Source organism: Lissotriton helveticus, chromosome 11, assembly GCF_964261635.1.
Source record: "Lissotriton helveticus chromosome 11, aLisHel1.1, whole genome shotgun sequence".
Lineage (NCBI taxonomy): Eukaryota > Metazoa > Chordata > Amphibia > Caudata > Salamandridae > Lissotriton > Lissotriton helveticus.
In genome coordinates, this window is record NC_136072.1 from 1,093,288,114 (window position 1) to 1,093,303,474 (window position 15,361).

The window sequence follows — 15,361 nt, forward strand, 5'->3', positions numbered from 1 at the left end:
CAGAGCTGCTATAATGATCCAAAGGACACTACCTGGGAAGGACATGATGCAAGTGGTTATCAAATCAGAAGCAAGAAAGAGGAACATCTCTTATAGCGTGAGATGTGCTATTATTCCTAACCTGAATAGAGAGACTGCTAACGGGCAGTCAGGAGCTAACGTTTAGCAACCATGCATGTTACCCTGGCTTTTCTGAAACAAATTAAATGGGTAAAGTGTGAACAGTTTGTACTTTGTTTATAGTTTTGAACTCTCTCTCACCTTCTCCTGGCTCTTCTACCACTCCTTGTCTTTCTGCTTGATGCAAGGCCATAAAGGAACCAATAGCTACTTAAGTGATTCCAACAACAAAACTGAATTGATGAACATGTGGCTACCTGAATCCTTGATTTAATGAGTACACATTTATTCAGGGCAATATTTTTGGGCATGGCAAATCAGTGTATTTTCCAGGAAAATTAGAATACAAATTGACGTAGAATTTGATTTTTAGTTACTCAGTGTGCCATCCGCGGGGCCCAAAATTGGAACTAGTTAGGATTGATACTTAACTATCTGGTTGTCCAACACTGGTCCAGGAGAGCCGGAGGAGTGAGAAACTTCAGGTTATCTACTCAAAATAAATGTGCATACATTTTATCCGAATGGGATTAAATTATATAAATGTCAAACAGTTTCAGTAGAATGGTCTGTATTTAATTCATCACCAAATATTACCAATCCTGTTGTTGTGAAATACTCAAAAATATTTTACTAAAGCATATACAATGTTTACATTTTTTAAAATGAAACCTCATCAACAAACACTTGAATTGGTAGAGTATGCACATTCACACTTTACATTAGTTAGGATGCATGTTGGACTTAAATAACAAGAGATGTTTCCTCATTGGAATTTCTTCTGCTGCAGGTGTCTAGTCGGAGATGCTGATGGGCGGAGCGTTGGAGATGTTGCCTTCCTGGAACATTACTCACTGCTGAAGAACATACAGAGTCAGTAGTTCACGCGTACCTCCTCTAGATTCTGAGCGGTCTTCCTATCCATTAGCCTCTGTCTACCTCTGGTCTCCATCTGACCCCCTCCTATTTATTTGTATATTTATATGTATTATCAGTTCATAAACACCATATAAATATACAAGTCAGTTCAAAATTAGAACAATTAAAAACATTTTTAAATGTAATTACAATTTCATAAATGTCAAGCAAACAATCAAGCACATTCTTACTGTCAGAATTTAAAATATCAATTGAACTAAACTACACACCATTATATTTAAATGACTTTGTCTTAAGAAACAATTGTTTTCTTTAACTCAGTAATTCTTTACAGTGTATCAATAAATGTTCTGTAGTTTCAAAATTCTTACCACATAATCTGCACAGATGTTGAGAGCAGCTTACATCTCACCAGGTTCCCTCTACTCCTCACACTTGGAAGTGATTACATTGAATTGTCATCATCTTATGAATTTTAAGAACACACTTAAATACACTGTTTTGTAAAAAAGGATGATGGCCAGTAAACTAACCCAAATATTCTTTATTGAGTTTATTAGGAGACAATGACCAGAGATCAGTATTGCACTGTGTTATGTTGCAACATTTCCGTACTTTTCACTACCACTGTGGGAGGCACTGAAGTACTTGCCTGCATTGACAGCATGCTACGCCATGCAGGGTGTATGGTTGGAAGGGTGTTGTCTTCATTTTTGATCCTACGTGGGAAACAATGACCACCAATGTGTGGTTATCGTGTTAAGGGACGCATTGCTTAGCAGTGTGTTGGACGAAAAGGTGAGAGAGATAGATCCACAGTTTATAGTATCCAGTAGGCTGGCAGCTTTGAGCAACTCTGCAGATCCCTTCATGGTATTTCTTATTATCATGATCCACTGTGGTGGTTACTGCACTGCCTGAGCAGGCATGATTGTTGAGAGAAATGGTGTGGAGATCCTTTAGGATGGGCTTTGTTCCTATCATCTCATATCTGTCTGTCAAAGCAGCAGTCTTAGTATATAGCTAGTTGTGACCTGCAGTAGTGGACTAGATATTAACTCCCTTCAATTGAACAGTAGTATTTGTCAGATCTCATAAGTTAATCCATCTCCATGCAGTTGGAGATAACTGGTCCATGGGCTGGTACAGCAGTGGGTGATGAACAAGAACCATAGCAGATGTGTCTTATGTGATTGCAAGAAGATAAGCAGTATTATGCATCCTGTATCAATTACAATTGGCTGCTGAGTGCTTTGGTATTAGTATTAGTGTGTGCCAAAGGGTTGTATATGAATTGACAGTAGTATATAATAAGCCGGTAAGCCACAGGACAGACCTTTGTAACTTACCTAGATATAAAAAGTAGTGTGCTGATTGGGCTGTTCCATATTTGTGGGCTGTAAACTGTAGATTGTTGTTGAAGATGTGATTCTCTTTCTGGGATCCAGCCCATGGTAGGGGGATGGTGTAGTTATCTTGGAAATGGCTGTGTTTCCAACTATATTCTGAAGGGTATCTGCTTTGGAGCTTGTCTGGGTTCAAGTTACAGAGCATGGTGGCTCCTACTAGGAAAGCAGTCTATCCTGTGGAAAGATGATCTGTGGTGCTAGCCTGGAGCCTGTGTCCTGTTGTGTGTGTGAATTGCTTGTGTAGCCTGATGGCGTACACTAGACCTAAATGACCTCTTAAAGGCCATTTTCTTGGTTTTAATATTCAAAAAGAGGCCTTTAGGTCTAGAATTTGTAATCGCTTCAGGCAAAATTAATAATACGGATAGAAATTGCCCCTCTTAGCAAGGTAGAATTATTTGTGTGGATGTGGTGTTGTTAGATAGTATCGGATTTAGCATTGTCAATTGTAAGCAGCCACAGTTAAGGATAATGCAGTGATCTCAGGCTGTGAAGTGGACAGGACAAACACTAAATTCAGTCTCCTCTAGAGGTTTCGTACAAAACCACAATTGAGGACATGAAAAGGCAGAAATTATTTAATTACATTACTGTTGAACAATTCTCTGAATGCATAGAGACAGGGCACAGAGAGAATTGCTACGGTGGGCCAGTTTCGGAGGTTAGGGGCCAAGCAACACATTGGCCAGCTACTTGCTCACAAATGTGGAGTTTAAGGCACAAGCAACCTAGATTAGTGGAGCAAGGTCCTCTGTATGTGCTGGGCCCGATTCACAAACTGCATTTTGTAGTATGTAAAGTAGTAGTACGTACTACAAAATGCAATTCACAAATCTGTGAGCAGAAATCTCCACCTCTCCTCTTTTCTATGAGAAGATTCTCATACATACGTTTACTACTTAGTAGTAAATGTGGGCGGGAACAATGGAGTGGTTGGAAAATGGAGACTACTTACTTCTAAATGGGGGGGGGGTTTATGCAGGAGTAGAGAGTAGTTTAGGGAGGAACAGCAGATCACTAACAAAAGAAGAAGCCTGGTGCTGGTCACAAACTGAAGTTACTACAGCAAAAAAGGACCCAAAACAGAAAATGCATCCAGCTCAGGCCTGGAGTCAGTCCAGCATTACACATGGCCACCACTGGTACAGCAACACCCTCCCTAGAAAATAATGGAGGCAGGTACTCAAAAAAAGAACCCCATTTGATATGTTAAAATACATTAATTTATTTCCACTTTTTAGAAATATAAATGCATTTAATGATCCCTAATATTTTGGTGCAAACGTGTTGAAACGTATTGAGTCAAAGTAAGGTTCATGGCATCATGCTGTAATTTCTGTAACCTCTAAAGGTCAGATTGTGTCAATCCTATGCAGACAATTTTGAAAAGTTTAGTATTAATCAAGACCTGAGATGCAGGGACTTGAGTATCTGCAAGAATATAGCAAAATTTCTGGCAAAGTGGTCTCATTTGGAAAACAAAATATTAAAACCCAGTACTGACGCGAGAAGGCATCCGCATTTCAACATGATAGTCATTCATCAATACTTCTTCCTCAGTGATCATGGCATCCAAAATTGTCTCTTACACTTCCATGGCTCGACTAATATTCATATCAATCTGTTCTGACTTTAGTATCTTAGCATGTCTCTTGGTCTTCTATTCAGTCACCAAACTCTCCATCTGTTATCAATCTGCATAAAAACCTTTACATACAAAAGTTAATTGTCAGTGATTCTTGGAGTTATAAACACTGTAAAATATTACCTAACTTGGCAGGAACACTGGGGCATATTACCAACGATCAGCGATATTTATCGCTAACGAGGCTTAGCAACAAATTTTTTAACGCTAAGCATCACCGGAAATTATCGCAGAGATAACTTGCTATTAGCAAGGTTTATCTCAGAAGTGATAAAAATCCTCCCGCTAACTGCCAAATGAGAGATTATCGCTGGAAAACCAACGATAATCTCTAGAAGTTTGGCGTTAGCTTGATGATAGGGCTCACAAACTTAGCCATGATATCCACCTTCCATAGGCTAGGAAAATACCAGGTGTTAGCGCTGCTTTTTTTTATCACTGACAGGGTTAGCGAAATCCTTGATAATAGGAGAAATGTCGCTTAACAACATTTCTCCTATTATTTTTCTCTAGAACGCCCCCTTTGCATCTCATTAGAGATGCAAGGGAAAGCGTAGAGAAAAAGGGTGCTAACATGCGAATTTGCGTGTTAGCACCCTGTTGCAGATAGGGAGATAATTTTATCTCCGCTTTCTTGGCTTTTAAAGCCAAAAAAGCAGAGATACATCCCTTGATAATATGCCCCACTGTTCTCTCCTGTATTTCTGATTTGTGTCGCTACTTGCAACAACCGCCACCGCAGTCATTCATTTATTTTATGTCATTTTTGTACAATTCACCTGCATCTATCACCATGTTTGTCTGAACCCCATCAGTAAGTCTCCCCTCTAATGCAACAGTCTGCCTAATGGCCATGCACATGAAAGCAGTTCTATATGCACCCGCACCTTACAGATCAGAAGAGGATCATTAAATTCCCAGTTGCCACTGTCTTTGTAGGTCTGGAGACGTCTGGCTGGTCAAGCGGACTCAGCATATCAGATTTTGAGCTCCTGTGCTTGGACGGAACCCGTGCTTCCATCACGGACTGGATGGAGTGTAACTTGGGTCCTGTGCCTCCCAACATGGTCATGACTCGCCCAGTTAGCACAACTAAAATCCATGACTTCCTGACGAAATCCCAGGTGAGTGCATGGTGGGAGGAGGCTTATGGGACAATTCTTTTGCAGTGTGATGATATGTCTTCTAGAATTAAACACAGATAACATAACATAACAGGTGTATTTGTAAAGCGCACGATTACCCGAAGGTGTCCTGGCACTGAATAACAGATGTTTATTGTTACCCAACTCAATGGTACTCATTTTATCGACCTCAAATGGATGAAAGGCTGAGTGGCCCCGCTGGGATTTGAACCTGTGACCATGAGGTCAAACACAGGCCCCTGCAGTGGCTGCTTTAGTCCACTGAGCCACCAGACCCGGATCATTCAACACTGTCTTTTCATTAGAAGATGCTTTATGGGTACAGACCATCAACAGTGCCCCTCAACCCCACAAATGATCATGTCTTAATTTGGGGCACCAGTGTCCCCAGTTCAATTTCTAGGCAGGAGGTGAATGAAACAACAGGACCACAAGAGGCAAACAAGAAGATTGGACAAGGGTGCTAGTGGCAGCGTGAGATACTTCTGGGGGAGCACAGTGGGATGATGGCCATGGGAACTGGAAGGCTCTGGCATGTTGAAGGGAAGGGTGAGACGATTAAGTAGACGTATCAGTGTAGGACAAACTGAGAGAAATGAGAGGGACTGGTGAGGAACCCGAATGGGACAAAAAAAAGCCTACACCAGGGGAAAAAAACTCTGAAAATCATCTCAAAGGCATAAGGAAAAAAGGTACACTCAAAGGACATGGAGGTAGCAGCAACCACAGGTCTTGGCCGCCTGGAGCTCAGCAGTGACCCGTGCCTCTTTGCAATGTTAACCTAAAATGCATTCCCTGAAAATATATTATTTAATTACTTTTTTTGCAGGAAGAACTTGTGTTCAATCCAGATTCGAAGTTCCATCTCTTCCATTTCCAGATGCATGGAGAGGCAGATCTGCTTTTCAAGGATGCCACCCAATGCCTCATCCACACAAGCCACCTTGGCTCCCGCACCATACTCGGAGAGCCCTTCATCCAATTGGCGGAATCAGTCTTCAATTGCACCCACTCAGGTAATTAGGGACCCATTCTGTTGACCAATTGTTTTGGAGGTAAATAAAAAAAGAGTTTTGTGAGATCAGGACATCTAGGCAACAGGTGCAACAGTCCTCACAGGTCCTGGAGTGCTCCGCAGTGGTAAACATCAACAATGCAGGTTTCTCCTTGGTCACTTTGCCTGTGGACATTTCCAAACACATCCCCTAATGATAGGCACTGGACGAGAAGATGCCTTTTGTGGGAGGTTCAGGGTCATGCCCACAAACTTCTGGTTAAAAAGGAGGACTAGGAGGACTGCTCCAACATGCATCATGAAGTTAGAAACAAACGCATTTAATAGTAAGAATGACGTGGAAAGTAGGTATATAGATTGGCACACCAGACTGTTGAAGGACAGGATCAGAATGTTGTCTTGGTGGCACTCATCTGCTGGTGGATTTTGCAATATTTGTGGCTTTTTATTAGGCATGGAGATATACAAAGCAGCTTTTGAAGCAGTGTGGTTTCAATGGAAGTCGAATCCAGAGTTGCAGGATCTCTAGCTGGCACCCAGGCTCTGTCTCATAACTTAGAAGGGTTACCACCCTCAGGAACATGTGCAGACTATCCATCCATCCACTACTGCGGAGGACCGGTCTGTGCAAGGAACCTGTGTGTGAGCATTCGAAGACTCCCACTCCCTTCTGTCACCAACTCCATCCCACTAGACATGGCGACATGCATGTCACTGAGCTGACTTTCAACACCTGGTCCCCTTTCTCCTCGGGTGTCTGATCCTTCTCTTCCTGGTCTCTCAACCCTCACCTTGAAGTCATGCCAGGTACTGCCTCCAAGCCCGTTAACTTTGTTTCTGGTTTGCTACTCGCTACAGCACTGGTTGTCTTGCCAGCCTCAGGATGACTTTAGGTCAGTCCTCTTCACCCATTGGTCTGTTCACCTGTCATTCACATGCTGCTTCTGCCCACCACAGCATACAGCGGGAGGCAATTGGTCAGCTCACTTGAGCCTTTTGCTCTTGTGCAGTATGAGTGACAGAGGTTTCCTGATCACATGTGCACAACCACATAAAAATAAGTTCATTTTAGTTTCAGGGCTGGTGTGCCAATGCTATACTTGGCCATTACCTTCTTAGTTCCATTCTATATCCCTTTTTATTTTATTTTAAAGCCACGTAGTACGTTTTCCTGGTAAGTGCTTTCAAACAGAAATGGGTTTCTATATATTTTCTAAGTACACCGGCCTGCTCGGAAGTACCAATACTCCTCTATTAAAATCATTTGCAATGGTTATTTCTTTGAATTTAAACAATTTATTGGAACCCTATATATCTGACACGTCTGGGCTATGATCATAATAAACACCATGAAAGGGATCAACAGAGTAGTTCAGAGCTGCCAGCATACTGAAAACCATCAAAAAAACTGTGCGCCTGTCTGTCACATCGCTTCACCCACCGCACTGCCAAGCTCTGCGCCCCATAACACGATAACCGCAACGCGGTGGTCATCACGCACGACATGGTAACACAGCCCATACAGGATCAAAAAAAAGAATACAATCTTCCAACCAAATGTCCTACACAGGCATAGCTTGCTGCTTATACGGGCAAGCGCTTCACTGCTCCAAATAGGGGTAGTTAGCGCTATATAAAGTGTTGCCATACAATGCAGCTGCAACAGACACGAGTTCCCATACTAGTGCCCTTCTGTTGGGTGTGGTGAGGATAGAAAGTGTTGCGCGCTTCGCATACCAAACCCTTTATGCCATTCACTGAAGTGCCTCCTTCTGGGAGAGACTAGTACTGCAGGACTGTGACGTCTCCATCAGTAGCGGCCGGTGTCACAGGAGAGGAGTGGGGTGGGGGAGGGAGAAGATGACAAACAACAGAAAAAAGAGAAAATAAAAAAACTTACCCGCCATATCGCTGTCTTCTGTTCCTCTCGTGGCTCCACTGCAGGCAGAGGCTCCCAGACTCCCCTGAGAGCAGCTTCAGGATTGGCCTGAGCGCTGATGATTTGCGCTCCCAGGGAGACTAGGAGCCTGTGGTTTGCTGTCCCCAACCCAGCAACGCAGCTGGGTTGGAGAGCTTCAGTGCGCATGACGGTTTGGCCGGCCTGAGACGGTCGGCCAAATCGTCATGCGCACTGATAACAGTTCATACCACTCCCATTAGTGCCTGTTACTCCCCTTTCCCTACCCAAAGACTCCAGGAAACAAACAAAAAATGATAATAAACCCGGGTTTATTATTGTTTTTTTTTTTCTACCCTGTTGGCGGGGGGGGGGGGCAATGCTCCTCCGCCATAGCGCCCCTTCAGATCACCTCTTCAGTGTGTCTGGCGCATCCGTGGTTCTTGCTTAGTGCGGCCAGAAGCCAACGTGGTTCCTAACACTGTGCTCATATCTGATACATAGAAGGTCAGAGAAACATGCTATAATGAAATTAAGAAAATGCTGGAAAATCATGCAAGAACAGCACAATCCTTAGTACAAAATCTAAAAGTGCCACACTCAATAGGGGAAAAAATGTTAAAGAGCTCCTTGAAAAACAAAAAATGGTAAATATTTTATATGACTTTTGCTTGCAATAGCAATACCAGAAAATGCTTGTTTTTCTGCAATTTACTCATAATATCTTGATTTAAAAAAATATTGTGCTTAACTCTACAGGTTAGCCATTTCTAAGCACTTAATTAAAAAGTGTTACTCCTACCCAATATGATGCAACTCACTTCATCGACCTTGAAATGATTAAAGGTGGAGTCAGTTTACTGCCATACAGAAATTCTAGGTGGCAAAGAATGACTGTGTGGGAAATAATTGGTCCAGAATCAGAATACACCACTGACCAGGTGACAGGTGCTTTAAGAGAACAAGGACCGGGGAGCTTCTTGACAAATGTTCCTGCGCCAGCTCAACAGTGTGTCAACCAACCTAGCCCAATAAATGAGCTAGTTCACGACAAAAGAAGCATGTACATGGAACATTATAGGGACACGGGATAAGGGCACAAAGTATATTTAGGTCTAGTGTTAGCCAAGACCTTTTGATTAAAAAAGGATATAATATCCTTACAGGGCCTTTCAGCCAGCTCTCTTCATTCATTGGTCTGTCAGTGTGCCATTCACACTTTTGTTACGCCCAGTAAAGTGGGGAGCACAGGGTCAGCCCACTTCAGCCATTGGCTTTCCTCTCTTCTCTTGTGCAATGTGCACTTACACTCCAAAGTAGCCCCTTTTTTGCAGTTTTACAAAAATCACCCTGTGACCAAGAAGAGAGTGAAACGCTAAAAGTAGGCAACCAATGACAGACCTATTGGCTTTGCCAGAGCTTCTTATTGTGGTGGTAAGGTGTGACTTAGAGAACAATAAATGAATGAATCAAATATGAACCAGGTTTAGAGTTGAAATGCTAGTTTTAGATTAAAGGTTGAGTTTCTGCATGGGATGGAACTGGCTCAATGGGCCCCTGAGCAATGGACAATGAAAACTGAAGGCAGACTATTGAAGCGAAATGTCATACATTGTCGATAACAGCACACCTGTCGACAAGGGTGTACAGGTTACATAAACCTGGAATTCAGATAACTACAGGGTCAAGCAAATGTACAGCATCATATTATGGGTGTGCACTCTATAGACCCTAAGGTGGACAATGACACAGTCTACAACACAAGGAGTATTAGACCATTGTGTTAAATTGTATAGTCGAGGGGTAAATGACTGTAAGGTCATTAGTAAAGGGTGCTATCAAGTGGTGCATTGGTGGAAGGGACAGGGTAAATAAATCATATTAGGTCGTAGGTAGGGTGGAATTGATTAGTACATTGGTGCGTGATAGAGAACGGTCTAAGAAAGGGGCATCAGATTGATATTTATGCAAGCCTACGTAAGAATATAAATATCGGGGTCAAGAGAGATGGTGTTTTAAAATGTGTAAAAATGCCATATTTAAATGTACCTGGATATTAATGTATGCCCTTGATTATCCATCTTTATATTGTATACCTGTCGATGTATGTCAGCATTTAATAATAAAAATAAATATTAAAAAAAGACAATAAATATAAAAAAGGATGAGTACTTAGGAAGTAGGATCACTGGGTAAGGTGTTTGGCAACAATTAGGAAGGTCGACTGAGTATGCTGAGACAGTAAGGTTGGAGTTATGTTGAGATATGAAGTCGAGAACCAAGGAGTGTGAGAGTAGTAATAGATTTAGCAAACTAATTAATTCCTGGCAGTGGGCCATGGCTGGGATCTGGATACCGAGTGGGCTGGTCGGCAGTTCGGAGAGTGAGGGCAGAGTCATGGTCACTATATGGGAACCCCAAATCTGTGTTCATTCTTGTGGAAAGTTTTGAAGAGTGCAAGTTTTTCTTAACATGGTGAGCACAGGGCCCAAGCAACATGCAGTTGGATTCATTTCTCAGCACCAAAAACTGTTTATGGGCAGAAACGTATCATTTACCAAATAATATAACTCCAAGGTTACCTGTTCTCTTTTCTAGGTATTCTAGACTTCTGCAGCCGGGATGTTTGTAACTCTTCTGGATAACTGTCTTCGGTAAAAAGTATATTCTAGATGTCAGACCAAGCAAACAACAAGTCACAGGAACATTTAACTGAGGAAAGTCGGCGTACCAACATTGAAATGAGGAACGGTCCTCCTCAAGCAATCCGGGAGTTTTTCAAGCCTCAAAGCTAAACAGGAGCATCATTCTTCAAGACTGAGATATATAGAACTTTATCCCAAATCACCTGATAAAAAGTAAATTCTACTTGGCCAGTCAGAGGTTCAAATGAGAAGAAATTGCACTCGTTAGAAATGGGTACTAGGACCTACACCGTGCATCTATTCACAAAGAAATACTACCATCAAGGCAGGAAGACAACAACAAATGAAAGCCATGACCTATACCTTGCAACAGGCGACAGATTGTCCTTCACAGTCAGTGACACAGATGATAACAAATGATGACCAAGACCTACACTTTACAACCAGTCACGGACAACAATAAATGAGGGACCTGGTCAACATCCTACAGCCAGTCACCAGCAGACTATCTATTATCATCAATGGTACCGATGATGCCATAAATAAGGACTGAAAACTACACCTTGCACCCAGTCTCAAACAGATCTCATACTTGACAGACTACAACAAATGAGCAGCATAAACTACACCTTATAACCAATGAGTGGCACAGGCGACAACAAATGGGTTTGTTAACTGCTCTTTACAACGGGCGACAAGCAGACTGTAACAGTTTACCATCATAGACACAAACTCCACTATAATATATGACCACGAACTACAGCTTGCAAACTGATCAATCTTGTGCACTCTCCATTGGTGGCAAATGGTCTACCGCTATAACAGTGGATGACATATTTTCCAACCCATAAGCCGGGGTAGGAGCATGTTCTACCCCTCACAAAGGAAATTCACAACTGCCTACACTTTAAGAAAGAACACTGCTTTTAGTTCATGAGAAACATACTTTGTTCCTTGCATCAAAGTAGGAAGTTTCTTGTCATCAAACAAGAGATTTTACAAATGAAATGAATGAAAAATGAATTTATAAAGTGCAATAAACCTGAGGGTATCTTAACAAAGAATAAACCATGTACTGTAAAAACAAGTGAGTTTTGTATCTTACATCCAAGCTGTAAGGTAGCCTAAAACTTACCATTAATTAAGACAATATTGTGATTTCAATTAGTAAAGGGTCTCATCACAAACAATCAATGAGGAATGCTCTCCACTCCTTGCAACCAGTCTATACTTCTTTACAACTAAGAACCAACATGTAGTAAATTACCATTAATGAGGAGCAGTGTGGTATATCTGCAACCTACCCTAGTAGCGTAACTAGTGGTATACTTTTCAATTGTACTGATAATATGTATCCGATTGTGTGTGCCACTTCTGTCCAATATCTATTAATTGGGGGAGGTGCTTCCAGGCTAAAGGATGGTTTCCCATTGTACCTTTTTTGTGTAAACTGGCGGACCCATGTACTCTGTGTGGATTTTAATTAAGATACTCAGCCTCTGGTGTTTATAGATAGAAGCATCTGTGTCAGAGGGGGACTCCTAAAGTTTATAAAGTTCATGTGGCAATTTAAGGAAACTCCTAAGGTTAATGTGGCAGTTTATGGGCACTCCTAAGGTTCATAAGGTTTGCGCAGAGGGCTCTACCCTCATTTCCAACTGTAACTTCCCTTGTCGTGGTGGGGGCCCCCTTTCTACTCGACGCCATCTTAAGGGTCGTCCGAGTTCCCGTATGAGGTCTCTGTAGGAAGGACAGCGTGGACTCTCCCCCCAACCCCACACTCTCTATCCGCCGTCGCGGATATCCGGCCCCCGGGAAATTAGTAAGGAGGGGCATCTAACCGCCTCCCCCCCCTGGGAGGGGCCCATGGCCATCTCCCCATAGGCGCCCCATCCTTAGTGGGTGCCGCCTCCCCGTGGAAGGGGCCAATGGCCGTCTTCCCCCGGGCGCTCCCATCCATTGTGGGTGGCGCCCCACTCTAGGGACCTTGAAATTACTGCTCACCGATCATGACCTTACCGCCCGACAAATAAATACGACAGTTGTTTACCTACTAAAAAGAAAATTCCACATCATCTCACTGTGTTATCCACTGATCTTTCCTGCAAGAAGACATTTCTCCAATGCAAACCAAATCTTTAAAAAAGAAGGCCTATACTTTCATCACTCAGCAAAACTTTATTTCTTCTAGACATTTGCTATAAGGGGTTGGTGGGTGGGTCAAAATTGCTGCTTGTTCCGTCGAGGGCTCACGAGCAACGAGTGGGTGCAGCCTTCCGATCCGAGGAACAAGAGGACGATCTTCTGAGTTCCCGCTCCTTTATCCTTCTGCGGGAGGGCGTGTACCCGTCCCCGATACGCCTACGGGGCGTGGTCTTCCGTCGAGGTGTCTAGGACAACCCCTCTCGGGCGGGGGAAGGCGCGCCCCGGCTACGCCGCTTTGGGCATACCAGCCGGGCTACGCCCACCCCGCCCAAAATGGCTTCCCGGGAGGTTCGGGTCACCCATCCATACGTTCGGGGGGACCGAGCGGTCGCCCCTTTCCTTATGGCCGGGATGCCCGCCACCCCCTCCCAACACATATCCCCAAGGATGGGAAGTCGGACAATAGTTGAACTTTTGGAAGGCGGGAGGGAGTCACCCTCCCGGCCGTATTTATTAAAATATGAAACAAAATTTAAAACATTAAATAAAAGTTTCATCATTATGCATTATGTATAATTTGTCATTTATTACATTTAGATGCAGTCATGTACTTTTGGCTAACATCCTGAAAATGCATACACTCTTACTCAAATTGTACATCCTAGCATTAAGGGCCAACGGCAAGGTCTTAACCGGTGTCAGATCCCTACTACCAAACTCCCGCCCTCACTGTGTGAGCGGCGCATGCGCAGAGGGCTCTACCCTCATTGCCAACTGTAACTTCCCTTGTCGTGGTGGGGGCCCCCTTTCTACTCGACGCCATCTTAAGGGTCGTCCGAGTTCCCGTATGAGGTCTCTGTAGGAAGGACAGCGTGGACTCTCCCCCCAACCCCACACTCTCTATCCGCCGTCGCGGATATCCGGCCCCCGGGAAATTAGTAAGGAGGGGCATCTAACCACCTCCCCCCCTGGGAGGGGCCCATGGCCATCTCCCCATAGGCGCCCCATCCTTAGTGGGTGCCGCCTCCCCGTGGAAGGGGCCAATGGCCGTCTTCCCCCGGGCGCTCCCATCCATTGTGGGTGGCGCCCCACTCTAGGGACCTTGAAATTACTGCTCACCGATCATGACCTTACCGCCACAGACCGGATAGTTGACCGACGATCCGGTCCCCCCCTACTCCTCCTATAGGTCATGCTTCCTCAAACCTCTTAGCCATGCAACAAAGTCTCCTATGAGTAAATCATTCCCCTCCCTGGACAGGTGAACCCCATCGTTCAGATACATATGGTCACCCCGGATACACCCATGAGGAATGACATGCAACTGTGCAGAACGGAACAATCTACCAATCTTATTATTGACCCGTTTAACTGAATGGTTCAGAGCCGACACCGAAAGGCCCCCCTGCCACCTCCTTCTAGGAATCATGTGGGACCAGGCAATCGTGCACCCCGGGACTCTTTTAGCCAACCAGCTAACAGCAGACAAGATACGTTCAAGTAACACTCGTCTACCCAGTGCCACCAAGTCGTTGCCTCCCCGGTGTACTATGACTACAGAGGGCGGTGACCTATGCCGCCCTAGAAGTCCCTCGAAAAATGACTCGAAGTTGTCAAAAACGAGCCCACCCTTCCCATGGAAGGCCACTCTGAACCCGTATTCCCCAGGTGCGTGAATCGCGTCACCTTCCTTGAATACCTCACCGGCGCGCCTCACGTATGAGTGGCCCACGACCCATACCATCCTCTCTCCAGACGGTGACCTCTGACCGCTGGTCCCTTGATGCTGGGTCGACCTCCAATTCCGCCCTGCGTGGCAGGCTCGCGAAACTGCAAAGTAAACAAAAGACAGAAAACGTGAGTGCATGTCAATTGATCACTTACAACATGTGCAAGCGCACATACCTCTTGAAGCAATTCGAGGACCAACGGCCCAATTGTTTCACTTCCTCAGCACTCTGACCCCTGGCTGTAGCCTCAGTAGCAGCCCCTATCCTAAAGGAGTGGGTCCCAAAATCCCACGGGTCCATGCCCGCGTCAGCGATTACCAGTGCTAGCACCCTCTGAAACTGAAATCTCGTCAGTGGGGTGCCATCCTTGTGTCGGAGCAAGCTCCCCCCCCAAGCGGCCACTCTTAGCGCCAAATAGTCTTCCACACACTTCAATGGGCAGACGGGGGACCCACGGCTGCGCTGCACGACAACACTATCTCCCATAGCCCCCTGGTCAGTCTTGGACCTGGCTATCATGATTACCATCAAATCACCCCTTATCTGGATGTGATCCCTGCACAAACCTCCCTCCATATCGCTCTTGTTCTTTGCGACAAGTTCGCTCACCCTCATGGCCCCATGGAATGCCAATGTGAACGCTGCCCGGAACAGAACTGCTTCGTAATGGGAGGAACACGTCTCATCCAGCTTTGCTAAAAGCAGAGACAGTCTGTCTAAGCCAATTGGGT

General features: G+C 44.4%; 1 protein-coding gene across 1 annotated transcript in view; it reads left to right on the forward strand.

The window, feature by feature from the left end:
- The window catches only part of LOC144790939 (serotransferrin-2-like), a 293,556-nt gene extending 282,725 nt beyond the window's left edge, over positions 1-10,831 (forward strand). The window contains exons 14-17 of the mRNA XM_078665568.1: positions 911-993; positions 4,993-5,177; positions 6,028-6,214; positions 10,709-10,831. Coding sequence (XP_078521694.1) covers positions 911-993; positions 4,993-5,177; positions 6,028-6,214; positions 10,709-10,755 — 502 coding nt within the window. The 3' untranslated portion in view covers positions 10,756-10,831. The remainder of the gene's footprint in view (positions 1-910; positions 994-4,992; positions 5,178-6,027; positions 6,215-10,708) is intronic.
- Positions 10,832-15,361: the final 4,530 nt, after the last annotated feature.